General features: G+C 50.1%; 1 protein-coding gene across 1 annotated transcript; it reads left to right on the top strand.

The window, feature by feature from the left end:
- The first annotated feature begins 1,905 nt into the window (after positions 1-1,905).
- On the top strand, positions 1,906-17,276 carry KRT82 (keratin 82). The gene is made up of 10 exons (XM_081483847.1): positions 1,906-1,934; positions 3,997-4,431; positions 6,087-6,295; positions 8,866-8,926; positions 9,509-9,604; positions 9,971-10,135; positions 12,655-12,780; positions 14,561-14,781; positions 14,991-15,022; positions 15,969-17,276. The coding sequence occupies exons 2-10, from the start codon at positions 4,027-4,029 to the stop codon at positions 16,196-16,198; spliced, it is 1,545 nt and encodes a 514-aa protein (XP_081339973.1). The 5' UTR covers positions 1,906-1,934; positions 3,997-4,026; the 3' UTR covers positions 16,199-17,276.
- The last annotated feature ends 4,346 nt before the right edge of the window (positions 17,277-21,622 follow it).

Raw genomic sequence — 21,622 nt, forward strand, 5'->3', positions numbered from 1 at the left:
ACAGTCCTTTCTGGGGTTGCTTAGAGCTGACCTTGGTGCCCCCAGAGACGCTGAGTGCAGTCCAGGCCTGCGTTTCCCACCGTAAACAGAACACTTCTCCTGCTTCCGGTGCCTGCCTATCCCCTCAAATTGCTTCAATAAAAATGTCACTGAGCTCTCTAGGTCTCGACTGAATCTGTGTCCTATCCCACACTCAGAGGACAATCTCAGAAATGAAGTTCTCTGGGAGCAGGTTCTATCCACCCGCAGGGCTTACCCAGGGCAGAATGAGAGTCCCCTCCCCCGGATATCATGCAACAGGACCTCCACCTACCTCTGCCTCTTGCCGTTGCCCAGACTCTCTTGTTACACCCCTTACCTCCCCAAGCCCCAGGTTTCCCTCACCAGCACTCCAGGACCCAAGCCAAGACAATGCAAAAGGCGCCAGTGTGAAGTGTCACAGTTAGACTAAGAATTGCCAAGCACAAGAATATTTGAGTTCAGTCTCCTAATCCAGAGGTGAGGAAGCCAAGAAACAGAGAGGATACAATGCATATTAACAGTAGATCCCTGAGTCCTAACCCAGGCTCCTCCCCACCAGAGCAGTAGAGCACAGTGACATCAGAAATGATGGGACTGGATCCCCTCCCATTCCAGACAAGCTGTGTGGCTCAGGAATTTTACTCCACCACTCTCCTCCTCACTTTCTTTGTCCATAAAATATAAACTATATTATGGTTATCATTAGAATTCAATGAGATAATGGTTGTAGAGCTCAGTGTGGTTCCAACACATAGTAGGCACCCAGTAAATGTTACTATTATTATTGTTGACTTGATTTTAACCTAGCAAAAGGTCACAGTGTGGAAGGGAAAGACCAGTTGGCTACAGTGGCTTCACTGATGGGACTGATGGAAAGAAGGCAGCATTTCAGGCATTGGCAAAGAGCTGTGTCTTAGGTGCTAGGAAGAAAGCCTGTAAACTGCTTCCACCTGAACAATTACTGAGGGCAACGACCCTTCCCAGAAATGTCCTCAGGTCAGAGCATCTATCCTCTGGGAGGCTCAGGATAGGGAGGGCAGAGACAGGGAAAGGAGCCCTGACCTAATGACTGACATCAGTACATATTTGGGGGGCCTGTTGGAGGATGGAGGGAACAAAACATGCCCACCTAACTGAGAAGGTATCTTGAAGCCAAAAACAAAAAAAATAAAAAAAAGCAAGCAGCTCCATATAATCAATGGATCAGTTTATTACAGGTTTACTTACTCACACGGTGAGATCTGGCTGACAACGATACGGAAGTTTTCACAACTGCTCTACACCACCAAGTAGCCCAGGGACAATGTTATATTTAACTCGAGGTTCAGAAGTAGGTGCTTGAAACAGGAAATAGCTCCTGTAATACTAAGTCAAGGTTTATGAATGGATAACTAGTCTTGTGGGCCCCAGAATATCTCAGGGAAGGTTGTCATCACTGCTTGAGGATCAACAGAGCATAGGGTCCACCTGGCCTTAATGATTATTAAGCAATATCTATTAACCACAAAGCCCTTGATGGCAAAGACGTGATTTACCACACAGTACGGTCCTAGGTCAGGTCAGGGAAAGGACAGGAGGAACTGTAAGGATCAAGATGCCATCAGTTATGCCAACAGCCATCTGGGGCCCAAAGAGTCTTAGGGAGACCATCCATTCCTCTCCCCTCCTCAAGCATAAGGCACCTTCTCTTGAGTCCCCTGCAGCCTTCTTTGGACTAATCAGGCCCCTGGAGACAAGAGTCTGTGTCTAGAGCCTTCTATCTCAGGAGACCTAGAGGAATGAGAATCCTCAAGCACATCTAATTTGGCCTCTAATCCCAGGGCAGTGAAAGTGAAAGTGGCTCAGTCATGTCCAACTCTTTGTGACCTCATGGACTCTACAGTCCATGGAATTCTCCAGGCCAAAATACTGAAGTAGGTAGCCTTTTCCTTCTCCAAGGGGTCTTCCCGACCCAGGAATTGAACTGAAGTCTCCTGCATTGCAGGCAGATTCTTTACCAACTGAGCCACCAGGAAAATCCATCCCAGAGCAGCCAGGCAGATAATTCACACCCCCTGCCCCAACCCCACAAAAGGGCATAAAGTCCCAACTCTAACTTTCCTTGAGGCCAAGCAACTGAATAAACCAACATATAGGGCTGGCCAAAAAGTTCCTTTGGTTTTTAAGTAAAAGTATTAATAAAGGACACATTTTCCATTTTCACCAAGAACTTTACTGAACAATATATTCACCATTTTGTTCCACTACCTTCTGCAATTTTTCAGGCAACTTCATAATTCCATCTTCCCAAAACTTATTATCTTTTTAAGCAAAGAACTGTTCCAGATGTCTTTTACATTCTTCCAGGGAATTGACATTTTTTTCCATTAAGAGAAGTCTGTAAAGATTGACATAAACGGAAATCTGAAGGTGTAATGGCTGGTGAATACAACAGATGAATCAGAACTTCCTGTGCAAGCTGTAACAGTCTTTGCCTGGTCATTAAAGAAACATAGTCTTGCACTATCCTGATGGAAGATTTTGTGTTCTCTCTGGACTGACTCTGGATGCTCCTCATTGATTGCTAGCTTCAGCTGGTCTAACTGGGAACGGTACATGTTGAAATTAATCATTTGGTTTTCCAGAGGGAGCTCATAACAGAGGATTCCTGTCCAATCCCACCATATATACATCATCATTATCTTCGATGAAATTGGCCTTCGGGATGGTTAGTGGTGGTTCATTTTGCTTGGCCCACAATCTCTTCCATTTCACATTATTGTGCAGTGTCCACTTTTCATCACCCATCACAATTTGTTTTAAAAAGGAACAATTTTATTACATTTCAGTAGAGAATTATATGCAGAAATATGGTCAAAAAGCTTTTTCACTTAACTTGCATGGTATCCAAACATCAAAGCAACGAACATAACCAAGCAGGTACAAATGATTTTCAACACTTGATTTGGTTATTTTGAGTATGTCAGCTATCTCCTACATGATGTAACGTTGATTTTTCTCAATTAATGTCTCAATTTGATCACTGTCGACTTCAACTGGTCTACCTGGCCATGGAGCACCATCCAGTGAGAAGCCTCCAGAACGAAACTTCACAAACCACTTTTGACATGTTCAGTCAGTCACGGCACCTTCTCTATACACTGCTGCTGCTGCTAAGTCACCTCAATCGTGTCCAACTCTGTGCAACCCCATAGACGGTAGCCCACCAGGCTCCGCCATCCCTGGGATTCTCCAGGCAAGAATACTGGAGTGGGTTGCCATTTCCTTCTCCAGTGCATGAAAGGGAAAAGTGAAAGTGAAGTCGCTCAGACGTGTCGTCCGACTCTTAGCGACCCCATGGACTGTAGCCCACCAGGCTCCTCTGTCCATGGGATTTTCCAGGCAAGAGTACTGGAGTGGGGTGCCATTGCCTTCTCCGTACACTACACAAGTCTTTTCATGCATTTCAGTTGTTAATTTACCTTTCTTGAAATAATAAAGAGTAATTTGCAGAAAATGCTGCTTTTTCCTTCCATCTTCAATATTAAAATGGCTACACAAAAATTCACTAGTTTTGGTAAGTTTTTTTAATGCAGGCTGATATGACAGCTGTCACAATACAATCAAACAAGATTGTTTCAAATGAAGTTAAAGACAACTAAGCGCTACCAGAGCCATCTTACAGAAAAAAACCAAGCAAACTTTTTGGCCAACCCCGTATCTGTCTGGTTGGCCCCTTTCATCACCCCTGTAAGCAAGGAAGAGGACAAATAGGATTTTTATGGGTCCGACCCCCATGGACAATTGGCTCCTACTCTTTGCTCTCTGCTACCCTAATTATCCACCTCGGTACTTAGCAGCTGCCAATACGCCAAGCTCATAAACCTGATTTCACAGTGATTTGGGGTTCGGCCCAGCTCAGCCCTCCATCCTTGACCAGATAAAAGGGTGGAGGCTGAGCTCACCCAATAACTCTGGTCTCTGTCCTCCCTCCAGGGCGCCGTCTCTCTGCCTCTCACATCCACCATGTCGTGCCGCTCCTTCCAGCAGGGCTTCAGAAGTGGCAGCCGGAGCTTCAGCTCCTGCTCAGCCATCCTCCCCCGGGTGGTCACCCACTGTGCAGTGAGCCAGGCGCCATGCCGGACTGGGGGCAGTGGGAGCTTCCGTGCCCTGGGCTGCCTCGGCTCCCGGAGCCTGTGCAACGTGGGCTTCGGGCGGCCCCGGGTCGCCTCCAGGTGTGGCCTGCCTGGCTTCGGGTACCGAGCAGGAGCCACTTTCGGGTCTTCTGCCTGTATCGCCCCTGTGACCATCAATGAGAGCCTGCTGGTCCCACTCGAGCTGGAGGTTGATCCAACTGTCCAGAGGGTGAAGAGGGATGAGAAGGAGCAGATCAAGTGCCTCAATAACCGCTTTGCATCCTTCATCAACAAGGTAGGAGGTGGGTGCCGGGGTCCAGGGCTATGGGAGACAGACAGTACCTTGTGGCTGCCCCAGGAGCCACAACTTGGGGCTGCTGGTGTGGCTGCTCCATGACCCCTAGTCACTGAAAGCTGGTTAGATCAGGCTCAGCAGTAGACATTTCTGCTTGTCTGTCTTTTTTATAATATGTTGTCTTTCTTTCTGGGTATCATCTGATAAACTCACTAAGAGGGCCTGAGGTCAGACTATATGAGGAACTCCCAAAGCCATGATAGATACTGAACGGGACAATCAGAGGCAGAGACCTGCCCTTTCATGAGGCTTTAATGAAAGACCTTCCTTCCGATGACAAGAACTGGGGCGAGACCCAGTGAACCCATGAACTGGGGCACTGTGACCCTGGAATTTGCCATCAGCTTAGGTCTGTGATGAGGAGAAGGCGGAGCAGTCAGAGCTAGGGACACAAAGTGGCCATGACCAAATCTCACATCTTTCAACCCGCAAGTCACGGCTCTGAAAGCCTTGAGAGAAGGGTGATGTGCTGTCTTTGGAAGACGCTGAACTGACCTGTCACCTCGGCTGCTTCTGGGCCTGTCCCTGTATCCCAGGGAAGCTCTTAGGATCAGGATACACACCGAGGGCTAAGCTGGTGTTCCTGATGATCCCAAGTTTAGGGCAGAGTCCTGGGCTGGCAATCAGGAGAACTGGACCCTGACTCCCAGCCCCAGGAAAGCGGGCAGAGATGGAGGGAGAATTAAAGGAGGAAATACTCACAAAAGTGCTCCCCAAAGGAACTTGTTTTAGCAAATGGAAAATGTAAAACTTACAGTTTTATTTTGAAAGCTCATTAAGTTCTGCTTGTAAACTCATTCCAACACTGTGAGCCCCGATCGTCAGCTGCATCCCATCTCCATCTGTGAGGCTGGGGGCCTTCTGGTGACCAGGCCTTTGACCAGAAGGAAGATGACGTGACTTCCTCTATCATTTTCTTGAGAGATGGTGCACAAGGTGCAAAATCCCAGGGTGAGGACTGGAGACAGTGTGTGCCCTGCCAGTGACTGGCTTAGCTGGGTGACCATGGCCAGCTCACTCAGTGTCTCTTAACCTCGATCTCCAAGCCATGGAAATGAAGGGTAGGCCAGCAGCTCTCCACATTACTGTGACAGGGACATGGTTTGGACTTGGCCATGTAGGATGAGGATGAGGCAGAGTAGCAATGAGTGCTAAGACCGAACTTTGAGCTTTATTCCCTGAGTACCCCTGGGCTGTAATTAAAGAAACCCCAATTTCCAGTATCCTCACCAGCTTCCATTAGCATGAAGATGTACAAAGTGCTCCCTATGCAATCCTAAGTAGGATTTGAAGGCAGCAAAACAAGCTTGAGGGGCTGGGTGGCTCAGCCCAGGTTACAAGGCTGGTGGCAGGCAGGCAGGGCTGGAAGGAGGAACCACCCCAGGCCTCTTGGGGCAGCCCTGTTTCCACTACAACAACCCCTGGTGGAAGCTGGGGGTCCCCTAAGCTGCCCCAGGCAGGAGAGACAGAGACACAGCAGCAATGTGATGCAGTTGAAGCACAGACGGATTCCACTGCCTGCACCAGCACTTAATCTCGCCAGCTGTGGTCCCCAGGGTCCTCGCCACCCCGTGACATCCTATTCTTGGCTGCAGGTCCGGTTCCTGGAACAGAAAAACAAGCTGCTGGAGACCAAGTGGAACTTCATGCAGCAGCAGAGGTGCTGCTCGAGCAACATCGAGCCCCTTTTCGAGGGCTACATCTCCACCCTTCGGAGGCAGCTGGACTTCTTGACCGGGGACCGAGACCGGCTGGAGTCAGAGTTCCACTGCCTCCAAGACACGCTGGAGGGCTACAAGAAAAAGTGAGTCTGCCCCACTGCTACCCAGCCAGGCACCTAGGGCAAGTGACATAAACAATCCTGGCATTGGGTTTCCCCATCTATAAAGTGGGAAGTTGAAAACGTAGACCTTTAGGTGGTTACACAGCCAGGTGGGATAATGTAGGCAGAGCATCCTTACTACCCATTAGGCACATCGTACAAGCTCTGAGATTTTAGATGTGTATGCATCCCCCTTCCCACCACACTCTACCTCTCTTCATGTAAAACAAGTTTTCTCCTGCTGTTCCCAGTGCTCCAAGGCTCTGCCCTCATACTTGTTGTGCCTCATCTTCCATCAGTCCCTTGACAGATCTTGAACACTTCTTAGCCTCCAAACAGATTCCCAAGCCCTCCTTCCTCCCAGCTTGGACTCCTGCTGTTCCTTCTTCCTGATAAGTCCTACCTTGGCATTTCTTTGTAACATCCGGGCTAATATATTCTACTCCACATCTTCCTGGTCCAACTCTAAATCATCATCTGCAAGAACTCACAGATCCAGTGCTTCTTTCAAGAAGCTGAGGCCCAGATAAATTGCCTCGTGGTCCTGGGTGAGCCTCTCATGTTGGTGGGAGAGGGCTGAGAGAGACACGTCTCCAAAGGCAGTGTGAATATGCTAAGAAAGAGGGTTCAGTGGAGTGGAGCCATGTTGGGGACACACACGCTGCAGGTGTCACCCACGTGTCTAGTCCAAGCCAGATGCTGTGCTGGGCAGTTTGGGTTTGATAAAGTTGGGGAAGTCTGGCTCTTTCCCGAAAGATGTCCTGGTAGCGTCAGCAAGATGCGCCGGTCTGCACACCAACGGCTACAGCATGGTACAAGGCAGAACGGAAGAGGAAGCCCAAGAGAGTGAGAGGGCAGAAGCAGCCCAGGAAGGCTTCCCAGGGGAGGTGTCAGTTTGCTCAAGGCCTTGAAGGATATGTTTCATTCCAGTTGCTTCTTCTAAAAGAGGAGTTCAGAATAGACCACAGAAAAGGAGGTGAGGCAGAAGCAGGTGACAAGGAAGGACCAGAGTGTGCAAGTGAGAGAGGACGACTCAAGCAGACTGGTAGGCGACATGTGGCAAGGTTGTGGGTGCGGCGAGAGCAGCCCTCTCAGCAGGAGTGATGCCTTTCTTCACGGATACAAGGTGGTCAGGAGACATATTTCGCAGCTCAAGATTAGGACTTTGAATTTTAAAAGTGGGGCTGTTGGAGAAGGATGAGGCCAAATGGTATTTTAACACCAATAGCAAACACACAGTACCCTGTTCCAGGTACTGACCTGGTGTTCTGCAGACATGAACTTGTGTGATGTTTGTAATTATGAGACAGGACCAGTGATATTGTCATTCTACAGATGATGAAACTGAGGCCAAGAAAGGCCAAGCCACTTACCCAAAGTCATATGACAAGTGCAGGACAGAGTGGGATTGAAACCCAGGCGGCAGGCTCAGCATCCAGTGCCTGTGCAGCAGCTGAGTTCTGCAGGAAAACGGAAGCTCAGGCGTCAGGAAGCACAGAGAAGCTTTTAATGGATTGATGTCGCTCATCAAACTGAGTCATTCTGGCCAGACTAAACCCGTGACCCTGATTCCGTTGCCTTGGGGTGCAGTGAGTGGGCGAAGGGCTCCCTGGGGCCTAGAGGAAATAGGCCGGCTCTCTCTGAGGATCTGGTAAAGTGGGTAATTGCTACCTCTGCAAGTGAGCTGCAGGTAGAGGCCAGGCTTAGCGCTCTCCTGGCAAGGAGGGGCACGGGGTCAGCTGGGCTTGCAGTGACTGCAGCCAACTCTCAGAACAACTCAGAAAAGACAGTTGTGGGACTTCCCTGGTGGCCCAGTGCCTAGGACTCCATTCTCCCAGAGCAGGGGGCCTAGATTCAATCCCTGGTTGGGAAACTAGATTCCACATGCTGCAACTAAAAGATACCACCACATGCTGCCACTAAAACCTGGCACAGCCAAATAAATAAATAAATATTTTTTCAAAAAGAAAAGACAGGTGTGCCAGCAACAGCCAGCCAACTCTTCACCATTTTCCCAGAGGAAATGACTGGATGAAGTAAGCTTCCTCAGCAGCAAGATAGAATAAAGGTAGCTTTAAGAAGAACTTCCCAGGGATTTCCCTGGTGATCTAGTGGCTAAGACTCCATGCCCCAATGCAGGGGGCTTGGGTTTGATCTCTGGTCGGGGAACTAAATCCCCATATGATGTAACTAAGGACCCACATACCGCAATTAAGACCCAGCACAGCCAGTAAATAATTTTTTTTAATTAAAAAAAAAAAAAAGGACTTTCTAGAGAATGATTCATTATAGGAAAAGGCTACCAGGCATTGAGGTGGAACATAAACTTACAAAGTGGCTCATAAGAGGCTATAATAAAAAATCATCTGTGTTGAGTGGCTGAAGGGGCCGGAGGTGACTAGAGACAGGGCCAGACCTGGTGCCTCCCTAGGGCATTCAGTCTGTGAGAGACAGACTTGTTCCCAGAAGCTCCTACTCTCAGACCCCATGCCCACATCCTTCCAAATCCCACCACCGTGACTAAAACATTTTCCCTCTGCCCCTTCCACCAGATATGAAGAGGAGCTCTCCCTGCGGCCCAGTGCTGAGAATGAGTTTGTTGCCTTGAAGAAGGTGAGGGAGGGTAGCCCATGAAGGGAGAAGGCACTCTGAGCGGGCCTAGTGGGCCTGGAGACACTCAACCCCTGGACCGGGCCTGCAGCCAGCCCACCTTGCTGACCCGGGTGCCAGCCCCACTGACCTCAAGGGAGAGGAAGGCCAGCCTCCTGCCCCAGGAGGGCAGTGACTGATGCCTCTACCACCCAACTCGTGTTAAGTGTTGTATTTACATCTGTCCAAGAAGCTGGAGATGTGGCAATGCCAAATCAAAAGACAAAAGCTCTGACTCAAATCCCCAGAGATGAAAACCATCCTGACGGTCCCTCACATACACAGCTACGTGTTTGTTGCCCAGGGTCCATGAGCTCTGAGGAATGGACTCCCATCTCCTTTAATCCCATTCCCTTCAGATCCTTCCCCGTTGGGATGCCAGGCCCAGGCATGAAGTCCTTGTCTTTGTCACCCCCTTCACTTCCACGTGGGCTTAAGTAAGGAAAGTGGGTCCCACACCTGTCACCTGCCACCAGCTTGCCTGGGAGGTGGCCCAGCTGGCAGAGGGGTGGCCTCAGGTTATGACTGTCACTTTCCTGGCTGCAGGATGTGGACACTGCCTTCCTGATAAATTCTGACTTGGAGATCAATGTGGAAGTTCTGATCCACGAGATCGACTTCCTGAAAACCCTGTATACCGAGGTACCTGCAGCCATGCTGCCCACAGGTGGTCGGCCAGGGGCCAGTTCTGGAGGGATGATGGGCGGGGAAAGCTCCTGCCCTGTGGGTACATTTGTGGCTTAAAAGTGGGCAAGTGAAGAAGTCAATGTGGAACAGCTGGTTCTCAGGCAGAGAGACTCCCAGAAGTCAGAGGGCCCACGCCTTGGCTCTTAGATCTTGGTGCAACTGAAGGGTGGGGACTGGAGCAGGTTGGTGATTGAGGGCCGGGACAGCTAGGCAAATCTGCCATGGGAATGTCAGAGCTGGGTCTCCTCATTTCTTCCCCTCTCCCTCACCAACTTGATCCTCAAAGAGCTCACCCATTCTCACCTGGGGCCCCCACCCCAGGAGACGAACCTGCTCCAGTCTCAGATCTCAGAGACCTCAGTCACTGTGAAGATGGACAATAGTCGGGAGCTGGACACAGATGGCATCATTGCCCAGATCAAGGCCCAGTATGACGAAATTGCCAACCGCAGCAAAGCCGAAGCAGAGGCCTGGTACCAGAGCCGGGTGAGTCTTGGGCAGGGCCTCGGAGACCCCAGAACCACTCTCTTCCAGGAATCAGGAGAGAAAATGTGAGCCATGCCACGCCAGCCTCTGTTGTTTCGACCAAGCCTCAGGCCAGGTCCCCATGAGTGTGGGAGAGACCCCACAGACAGCCCAGACCTGTTCATCAGAGGTCCCCAGCTTTATACACTCATAGACTCATAGGAAGTGCTTCCCTAAGTAGCATTCAAGGAATACTAATTGGAGGTGATGGCAAAGAGGGCTCAGAGTTTCCGGGTGTGGGAGGAGGCTAATGGCATGGAATGGTTACTAATGGTGGAACAGAAACTGGAATTAAGGTGGCCCCAGACTTAGGTAATTAGGCGCTTGCTGGGAGGGCAGTTGTGCCCCCAAGGGCAATCTGACTTAACAGATACTATCATCTCAGTCTCATCTACACCATCTATGAAAGGTACCATTCATTCATTCATTCACTCACTCATTTATTCATTCATTTATTGCACATTCATCATGTGCCAAGCAGCATTCTAGATGCTGGAGATCCAACAGGAAACAGAACAAACAATAATCCCTGCCTCTATGTCACTTTCATTTTCCAGAGGCAGGGCAGGACAGGCAAACAGGACATATAAGTACAGCGGATGTATATTAGATGGACATGTGCTATGGAAAAAAATAAATCAGGGTGAAGCATAGGGTATGTGGCAGGAATTCGGTTAACAGGGTGGCCAGGGAAGGAGGGCCTTACTGGGGTGTGTGGAACCATGAGTATACAAAGAGTCAGACCATCCCCATCCTCGAGGAAGTTACAGTCCATGGGAGAGAGAGATGTAAACAGCCAGAAGGATATACGAGGTAGCATGAAGTGACCACAAAGGTCGAGCCATAGGCTAAGGGTATAGTATGATGATGCTGGAAGTAACAAATTGTGTATGGAAACTCAGGAGCACTGGCATTTGATCTGGATCTTGGAAGCCAAGTATGATTTCCATAATCAGAGCATGGGGGAAGGGTGTCTGGCTGAGAGCCAGCAGGAGCAGGCCAAAGAAGCATGAAAGGGAGGTGTCCCCAGTGTGAAGCACCATGAAGGATATGGGGCTGGAAACACAGCTAGATCACAGCAATCTGCAGAGCTGCCCTGAATGCTTTAGACATTTTTCTGAAGGCCGTGGATACCAATTTTCAGGAAATGTCCCAAGAAATATTCTGTCCTTTTCCTGCAAATCCATGGTGATCAAAGTATCAAACCCCACCTTGGGGTCAGCTCCCTGTAAGTCAGTCTGTGGCCCATCCATGGCCAGGTCTTGTTCTGGCGGGCTCCTCCTCTGATTGCTTCCTGGGCCACCCATCAGGCCTTAAGGAAAACAATCTTAATTACCCATCCTTCTAAGTTAGAACCAGAATGGTAACTCTATTATTCATCAACTGTACTTAGCTGTGAAGATCAGAAATTTTAAATAATAATAGTTAAAACAAATTTGATTTTTTATTTTTTTCTCAAATAACTTGAAGTACAGAAATAGACTGCCACAGATGACCCCAAGTTACCATCAGAAACACAGGCTCCTTCGAGCTTGCTATTCTGCCATTCTTAACACATTGCTTTAATCCTCATGGTATCCTCATGCCCTAAGATGGCTGCAATACACCAATCTCACATGTCCATTCCAAGCAGAAGGAAGAAGAGAGGGCAAAAGGAACACGCCGGCTGAATCATCCCTGACTTTAAACAGCTTTCCTAGAAGCCCTACCCTGCAACAGTCTACACCTCATTGAAGAGAAAGCTGAGAAATATTCTTTTATCTGGGCTTCTGTCTGAGGAAAAGAAGTATGGATAGTGATTAGGCAACTACCGTTTTTTTCACAAAAACCAAGGAGAGTGACTTATGTTGGTCTAGTTTTGCATTTTCTCTGCAAAACACTCCTATCCATTATATGCAGAAAACATACAATTGGCTAATTTTTTAAAATCTATTGATGTAATCTATAATACACTAGTAAGAAATTAGATTTTATGTGCAGTGGTTAAAAAAAAAAGTGTTAAGCCAAAATAGGAAGTAACGTTGAATTTTGTTTTCAATTGTTTTGAGGGAGAACATATAAATATGTCTACCCTGAGGGGGCAGATGTTCTGTGTTCCCAGTCCTTGGCCTGTTAGGTGCCCCAAGGTGAGGGCAGAAACCCCTTCCAAGGTCCAGAGCACAGATGGAGCAAAAGGGAGGGAAATTCCAGGGCAGAGAGAAAAGGATGAGACACAGAATCACAAGACAGAGAGGAATGGTGCTTGGAGCTTAGGGGAGAATTTAATAAGCTTGAAGGTTCAGGGCTGGGAGGTGAGAAGGGAATAAGAAGCAGCCCAGAAAAGGACCAGAATTGGAAAGGGGCTGGGGAAACATAACAAGTATAAGAATCCAGAGCACCCAACGCAGGAAGTCAGGAAAGAAGAGCCTGGGGACAGTGGGAATGAGGGCGGAGAAGGACCACAGCGTGGGTGCCCAGGTTCTGACCTCCCTGTCCGGCAGTATGAGGAGCTTCAGCTGACGGCCGGGAATCACTGTGACAACCTCCGCAACCGCAAGAACGAGATCCTGGAAATAAACAAGTTGATCCAGCGGCTGCAGCAAGACATTGAGAATGTCAAAGCCCAGGTGAGGCCATCACAGGCTGACCTGCCATCTGGTCCTGGCTGTGCAGGGCAGGTTCATCCTCCCTGGGGGACCTGAGGAGGAGGGAATAAATTTGCACTGTTTCCCACGAGAGGGAGCGAGCCCTTTCTTCAGAAGAGCTGATCCACAGCAGGATAAGCAGGGTCAGGAAACAGTGAGGCCCCCAACAGAGACCAGGCAGCCTATATTCATCAAGATGAAATAGCAAGAATGCTTCACGGGGTGGGAGTGTAGAAAAGGTGTCCTCCATGCCCCCTTCCAACCAAAGACTCTAATTCTATGATCCTGAAATTCAAGGTGACACTGCAGAGTCCACAAAATCAGACCCACCCTTTCCTCCCAGGCTAGTGAAGACCAGGCAGATGCTGAAAGTCTATTAGCCATGAAGTAATTGCTTGGCATAACTAAGAGGAAACTCTCAGATCTCTTTGAGGTGTCATAGACAGGAGAACTGGCCTCCATCCCCTGGGGGAACCAGACATCACAATTCTAGGCTGATACTCACAGCAGATATGAACCTGGCACATAACCATGACTGTAGGAAGAACTCACTCTTCCTTCTGTGTCCCTCCTTCACTCTCACACAAGTCACACTCACAACACTTCTGACACCAGATGTCGGGGAAGAGTGTTTCCACACCAATCAGCTCTGCAACACCAGTTGGGTGTTCCACAATTGAATTCACTTCTGACACTACCTACCTGGCGATAGCTTCAGATCCCATAGGTTAAGGGCTGCCCCCCGAGTCCCACAAGACTGCCCCCAGCTCAGATGCCAATCACACGTCCAGGTTGTGCTCCTGACCAGTTGGCTGTACATTGGAGGTCTCCATGACCATCCTCCTTGGATTCAATTAATTTGCTGGAGTCTCTCACTAAACTCAGGAAAATAGTTTACTTTTTTGGTTTATTATGGGCTTCCCAGCTGGCACAGTGGCAAAGAATCCATCTGCCAAGCAGGAGATGCAGGAGATGTGGGTTCAATCCCTGAGTCTTGAAGATACCTTGGAGGAGGAAATGGCAGCCCACTCCAGTATTCTTGCCTAGAAAATCCCCATGGATAGAGGAGCCTGGCAGGATACAGTCCATGGGGTCACAAAGAGTCAGATACAGCTGAGCACCCATGCACGCCCTGGTTTATTATAAAAGGATATGATAAGGAATACAAATGAATACCCAGGTGGAAGGGATGAATAAAGTAAAGTGTGTGGGAGGGGCACGAAGCTCCCATGCCCACTCGAGGCATGCTATTCTCCCCATACCTCCACCTGTTCAACAACCTGGAGGCTCTCTGAATCCTCTACTATTGAGATTTTATGGAGGCTTCCTCACATCAGCATCATCATTTATCACCTCCATTCCCAGCTGCTCTCCCCTCTTGGGAGAATGGTGGAATGGGCTGAAAATTCCCAGCTTCCAATCAAGGCTTGGTTTTTCTGGTGACCAGCCCCCACCCAGGAGCCCACCTAGAGTCACCTTACTTAAACAAAAGACATTGTCAATACTCAGGAAATTCTAAGGGGTTTAGGGACTCTGTGTCAGACAGAGGGTCAGAGACCAAAGGTTAGGACAAAGGATGATCCTGGTGTGCTCGCCACTTAAGAAACTACAAGGTTTGGAGGAGTTCTGTGCCAGGAACTGGGGGAAGAGACCAATATATGTTATTTTCAATTATCTCACAATGACCATGTTCTCTGTTCTTCTGAGAGTCAGCCCAGGGTCCCAGGGCCCCTGTAATACTTTTCTGTGTCCTCTCCCCCAGCGCTGCAAGCTGGAGGCCGCAGTGACCCAGGCGGAGCAGCAGGGCGAGGCAGCCCTCAATGATGCCAAGTGCAAGCTGGCCGGGCTGGAGGAGGCCCTGCAGAAGGCCAAGCAGGACATGGCCTGCCTGCTCAAGGAATACCAGGAGGTGATGAACTCCAAGCTGGGCCTGGACATCGAGATCGCCACCTACAGGCGCCTGCTGGAAGGAGAGGAGCAAAGGTGGGTCAGGGATGTCTGTCCTCCTGCCCTCCGATTGCTGCTGCAGCCATTGCCCACCCCTCAGCCCATCCATGGAAAATCTGAGACAGCATGCATCTGCAGTCCCTCCTCATTGACAGGGTCCATGGCGTGCGCAGGAGGAGGGGCTGCTGTGTTTTTCTCATTCTCTGATGCAGTTCTCTTGTATCTCCTTTCCCTCTCACCTCCAGGCTGTGTGAAGGTGTTGGACCCGTGAATATCTGTGAGTACTGAGCACTCTGCAGGGGCTCTGGGATCTTGGGAACTGATCCACCCAAACATAAACCACACTGCCCCTGCCCAAACCTCAGCCTGCCTCCCTCACCCTAAAGGAAAGAGCTCCTGGTGGATGGAGAGGCTCTCCCTCAGGGCTGCCCAGGTCTATGGGAGTCAGAATCAGGGGCAGACACCCAGCGTTGTCTGCCAGGCACCATATAGACAAGAGGATGTTTTCCTGGAGAAACAAGACTTGAAGCAGGCAAATAGGGAGCTTCCCAGGTGGTGATAGGGGTAAAGAGCCCACCTGCCAGGGCAAGAGACACCTGAGACAAAGTTTCGATCCCTGGGTCAGGAAGATCCCCTGGGGGAGGACATGGCAACCTACTCCAGTATTCTTGACTGGAGAATTCCACAGACAGAGGAGCCTGGTGGGCTACAGTCCACAGGGTCACAAAGAGTCAGACACGACTGAAGCAACTTAGCATGCACACACACATGCAGACAAATAAAAAGAGAGGGTAAAGCAGAAGACAGAGCTCTGGGGTAATAGGAAGGACATGTGGGGAACTGCTAAGCATTTTATGTGACTGGAATGGGAGACTTGGGCTTCCCTGGTGGCTCAGTGGTAAAGTATCTGCTTGCCAATGCAGGAGACACAAGTGACTCCTCACACAAGGTTTGATCACTGGGTCAGGAAGATTCCCTGGAGAAGGAAATGGCAACCCACTCCAGTACTCTTGCCTGGAAAATCCCATGGACAGAGGAGCCTAGCAGGCTATAGCCATGGGCTCACAGAAGAGTTGGACACGACTGAGCAACCAAACAACAATGGGAGACTTGGAAGTTGGTAACTGAGATGGGGGTGTCCTTAGACATGATGACAGCAGGTGTGGGGAGGAGTGTGGGGCTTGGCCTGGCAGGGCCCTGAACATCCCTTCCTGTTCCCACAGCCGTGAGCAGCTCCAAAGGTGCCGTCCTCTACGAGCCATGTGTGGTCAGCACACCTGTGTACTGTCCAGGGAGCACCAGTGTCCTCAAGAGCAGTGGGGGCTGCGGCGTCGTGGGCCCTAGTGAAATCTACATCCCCTGTGAGCCCCAGGGGCTCCTCGTCTGTGGGAGCAGGCGGAGCTCCAGTGTGAAGCTAGGGGCTGGGGGCAGCTCCTCCTGCCACAAGTGTTAGTACAGTCCCCAGAGGCCAGTAGCCCAGGGGACAGGGCACAAGCTCCAGGCTGGGATGTTGTCCCCCACAACCAGGGTTCAAGACAAGGCTGTTCCAAGTTCCCACCTTTCTCTACTGATCGAAGATTCCCCTTGAGTTTTCACTGGGAGCTGCCCCTCAGGTATCTTTGAGAGTCTCTTTTCACTTAGCTGTGTGCAGATCCTGAGCGAGGCCCTCGGGTGAGGGTAGCGTACAAAGGAAGAAAACACATCTCCCATCTCCCTTGACTGCTGACAGTCAGGCTCTAGTGTGGCCAAGAAAATGGCAATAGCCCCCTAACACTTCTCTTCCCCAGGATGTCAAAGGGGCACATCACAGTTCTGCTTTGTGGATCATCCCATGGAAATAGCCGCACAAATTCTGCCTCCCCTCACCCCCAGACGTTCTCCTCCTCTCTTACTTTGGACTCTCATGAACCTGAGAAAAGCGAACTCCTTCTAGCACCCACCTAATACACGCGCTATTGCAAATATCAAAAGGAGACACCCCAAAATCCCATCCCGAATTCCCAAGCCAAATGCCAGGATTTCAGGATCACTCGAAATCTGTTGATGCTGCTCTCAGCACACAGAATCAAGAGGTGGTCTTTGGGCAATAGATTTACCTGCTCAGCTGTGTTGAACTGGCATTATAAAAATACATCTCTTTCCTGAGCTGATATTGGCAGCTGACGGCAAAGAAATGCCTAAAACAAAGGGACAATCAAGAGCTGACATTATTCGTTTAATGGAATCAGTCGTGCCCACACCTTTTGTACATAGCCACCCCCTGCCAGCTCCCTCTCCCTTGAGTTCCTCTTGCTTTGGGTCTGATGTGAACATGTTTTCCTGGCTACAGTGATAAGGGGCTGCATCAGCAGACTTGGAGGCTCTGCCTCAGGGGCTGTGAGGGAGGAGAAGGTACTGAACTGACCTCACCTCCCCAGAGCACACCCCTTCCTAATAGTGCTGCCTCCTGCCCACCCAGGGATCCACGTTTCTGCCATGAGCCTCTGGGCTTGTCTATTCCCAATAAACTGTTCCCAGGCTACAGGAATCAGGATTGTCTACCCTGCTCTGAGGACAATGAGGTTGAAGGGAAACTGATGAACAGCCTTGGGGACCTGGGGGCCAGTTGGGGGCATTGGGAGTGGAAACAGAGGTTATTATACAAACGGGAAAACTACATGTGAATGATTGGCAAGTGGCCTATGGAGTAAATGTGGAGCCATACAAATTACACTTAAAAGCTGCACATCATACCACAAGAGTTTACAAGTCACTTGCTATGTTAAAAACCACGGTCTTATTCTGCACAGGGCTCCTCACCACATGGTCCCCTGCATATGTCCTAGAGAAAGTCCGTGGGGCCCCTTATATCATGTCTGTACTCAGCAGCCTCCAGGCCTGGACTCTGCCTCCCCAGCCTGGACTATGTGTACCACATCTGCCTTCGGTGCAGGACAGATTCAGGCCTGGCGCTGGCAGGGAAGATAGGTAGCAGTCAGGCCAGTGAGGGGCATCCTCGAGGCTCCTCTCCCTCTCCGCAGCCCCAAGACCAGGAGTTCAGACTTGCTGGCAGCAGTTCTACCCTCAGAGGGGCCCTAATACCCTCCATGTTGCCTCACTGACCCCCTGTAACAATCCCCCCACCATAGATGCCCCCTGTGCTCCCTTCTCCTGAGCACTCCCTTACCCCACAGCCCTGCCTCACCGGGCATCTCTTCTGTGCCAAGCCCTGCATTAGGAGCTGGTGATTAGGGAGGTGACTATAACACCCTCAGAACCCTGAAGGGACTCAGCCTCAGAGACAAGTCATAAGTAGTGACAGCCAAAGAGGATGGAAGTGACAAGAAAAAGCAACTGATTATTATGCCGGGCAAGGGGGTCAGAGAGAGGTTCCCAGAGAAGACTGCAAGGACAGGGTTTGAAGAGACAAGGGTTACTGATTTATGGGCATCTTATTCCAAAGGACCCATCCACTCAGTTTTCATTCACTCAATGTATTTATCAAGCACCTGCTATGGGTCAGGCCACCCAGCAGCTGGTGTCACAGTGATGAACAAGGCAGCCACAGTAGGGACAATAGACATGGTACCTACCAGTAGGGACAGTAGACATGGTACCTAGAGCCCACAGTAGGGACTGTAAACTATGGAAAACAGTCTGGCAATTCCTCAAAATGTTAAACATTAGAGTAACCACGTGATCCAGCAATTCCACTCCTAGGTAGATACCCAAGAGAAGTGAAAACACGTACAGGACAAATGTATGGACACCAAGGGAAGAGAGGGGAGTCAGGATGAATTGGGAGATTGGGATTGACATACACACACTACAGATACTATGTATAAAACATAACTAATGAGAACCTACTGTGTACAAGGAACTCTACTCAATGCTCTGTGGTGACCTAAATGGGAATGAAATTCAAAAGAGAGTAGATATATGTATACATATAGCTGATTTCTTTGCTGTACAGTAGGAACTAACACAACACTGCAAAGCAACTATACTCCAATAAAAATTAAAAAAAAAAAAGACATGTCCACATAAAAACTCATACGTGAATGTTCACAGCAGCACTATTCACAATCCCTAAGAGGTGAAAACAACCTAAATGGCCATCAATGGACTAATGGATGATCAAAATTTGATCTGTCCATACAATGGAATATTATTTGGCCATAAAAAGGAGTGAAGTATTAATACGTGCTACAACATGGATGAACCTTGAAAACATAAGGTAGATAAAGAAGCCAGACCCAGAAACCACATAGTCTGATTTCGTTCATATGAAATTCCAGATTAGGAAAACCTATAGAGACAGAAGGCGGATTAGTGGTTGCCTAGGCCTGGAGGAAGAAGAAGATGGGGTAAGGGTGACAGACAAAGGTTTCTTTGGAGGTGATGAAAATATTCTAAAATGGACTATGGTGTTGGTTGCATTTATCTGGAACATACTAAAACCATTGACTTGTACATTTTAAATGAGTGAATTATACAATCCATGAATTACATCTTAAAAAAACTGTCTTTGTAAAATGGGGCCCTGGCTCCAATCCATGCCTCTGGGGCTTACAACCTATCTGAGGGTACAGACATAGACATGAAATTACAGATGTCAGGCTTGTTGTGAAAGAGGACAGAACCGAGGGTCCCATCCTAGTCACAGGCCTCAGGTAGGTCCCCTGAGGAGGGGCAGGTAAGCTGGACCCCAAAAGCCAGCAAGACTGAGAGGAAGCAAGGAAGCCCGTGGCGGCAGGGTTGTGGTGGAGGGGCGGGGGTTCAAGGCTGAGGGATCAGCAACCGCGAGTCAGGGCACATGCGGAGTCAGACAGGTGAGAGCTGGTGACTTCAGGGACGCACACCCACACCCAGTGGGACAACGAGGGCCTCATGGCCTCCATTCCTGCTTGAAGCCCTGTCACCCTGGACCTGCCCTAGAGCCAGTAAGGTGCTTGCTGATTAAAAACCCAAAACTACAGACACACCCCGGCCTGGAGTCAGCAAAAACAGAGATTACAATAGGCCACCTCTGTCCTACAGACAACTATACACGGCCCAGGAAACACCCCAGTGGAGTAAAGGAGGAGAAAGGAAGATTCCTCCACCTTCACAGAGAGGTGGGCACCGGCCTGGTGACCACCCCTGTGGGAATTCGCATCCCAGGGTGGCCCTGTCCTGGACATAAGCCAGAGACCCCGGCATGCCCCTTCAGAGCTTCCCCAGGAGATCCCCCTCAGGGCTGTGCAGTTGTGCCCTCACTCTCTTCTCCCCAGAGAGGAGGTGACACTAGGCAGGCGGGATGAAAGTGCCTCCTGGTGGTGCCCCAGCATTTCACTCCGTCAGCTGGGCAAACACCTTCCAAGCTTCTCCCAGGACCCACCCTGCGCCAGGTGCAGGGATACAGGGAGGGTTAGGTCCCCGCCCTGCCCTCCGGAGGAAGGGAGAGATATCTGCTGAAGCCAGAGCCTCCCTGTGTTCCACTCCGTCTCCAAGACGCAGCCCTTCCCAGAGCGCCCCCGCAAGGACAGGTGGGGAACAGCCCAAAGAGGCCTGGGTGGAGGACCCGGACTGAGGTGCCTTGTTTCTGTTTGTCTCCCCAGAATGTCTCCCATTTTCTTGTTCCTCTCACCCCCGGGAGGCCCTTTCTTGCCCCACCGCCCTCTCCCTCAGGTGAGCTCTGCCCCACACTCCAGGTCCCCTGGGATCCCTCCCTCATCCTGGTCCCATCAGGGGTTCCAGGGAGACTCACTACTGCCACTCTCCTCCTGGGGCTCGGATTGGGGGAAATGGCCACAGAAATGGAGCTGTAAGTGGAGGAGGGGACCTAGGATCACTGCGTCTGGTAGAAGGAAGAGGGTTGCACCCAGCTGGCCGGCATCCCCACACCTAGCTCGATGCCAGGCTCACATCAGCATCCAGTGAAGGTTTTTTGACGTGAACTGACTTGCATGCCTGCGAAGAGCATCATTTCACCCTGAAACTGTGTGGGCAAGTGAGGAATTTAGGCTAAACCTGAAAAAAAAAAAGAAAAATGATCCTGCTTGAAAAGGTGGGGATGGGCTCAAGTAAGAGGGGTGCTTTGTCTCTCCCAAGAGGTGTTTAGATTCTATCTCAGCATCATTAACCTGACAGGACATAGGGCTAGAGGGCCTGCCTCTTTCCCATGGCCCCCTCCTTCTGCAGGGAGATTCCTGAGTCTCCCTTCCCACTGGGGCAGGTCTCAGCATGAACACGTCCCAGTGAGTGCCTCTCTCCAGTGCAGACTTGTCCCCAGGCAGAATGGAAACACTCTGAAGGAGGCGGTGGCTTTAGAAAGTCGTCTCATCCTCTGGGATTTCCCTGTCACCTTCCTCCCCACCCACAGGCACGCGCGCACACACACACACACAGAGCAGCCAGGGTTCCCAGGCTCCGCCCAGCCAACCAGCCTGGCCCCCTCCCTCATCAGCAGTTCCCCCTCCTCCCAGGGCAATTAGCATCAAGATGAGCCAGCAATCCATCTACACTAGCTCAGCCAGCAGATCTCAGGATTACATCCAGACCGACTCTCAACAGAAAGAAGAAACTGTCAGAGCAGCAAAAGCCCCAGCCCAGAGTTTCCAGGGCGACTCCTCCCCTCTCCCCACCTGCCACCCTTTAAAAATGGCTGAGGACTGTATTTTGCATCGTCTGGCGAAATAATTCCTCAGAACTATAAACTGCTAATGGTGACAGCTCATCTCAGAACAGGGGTCATGCTTGACTAGTCTCAATTACCCCCATCCCGCCCTGGCTGTTAGGGTTGAAGGAAGCTGAGACACAGGTCAGCCCCAGGAATGGCTGGTGGGGTAATGATGCCATAACCATTGGAGCGGGAATGAGGTGGGGTGCTGGACCACAACAGGAATGACAGCTTACA

Source organism: Giraffa tippelskirchi, chromosome 4, assembly GCF_054371585.1.
Source record: "Giraffa tippelskirchi isolate mGirTip1 chromosome 4, T2T-mGirTip1v1.2.pri, whole genome shotgun sequence".
Taxonomy (NCBI): Eukaryota; Metazoa; Chordata; class Mammalia; order Artiodactyla; family Giraffidae; genus Giraffa; species Giraffa tippelskirchi.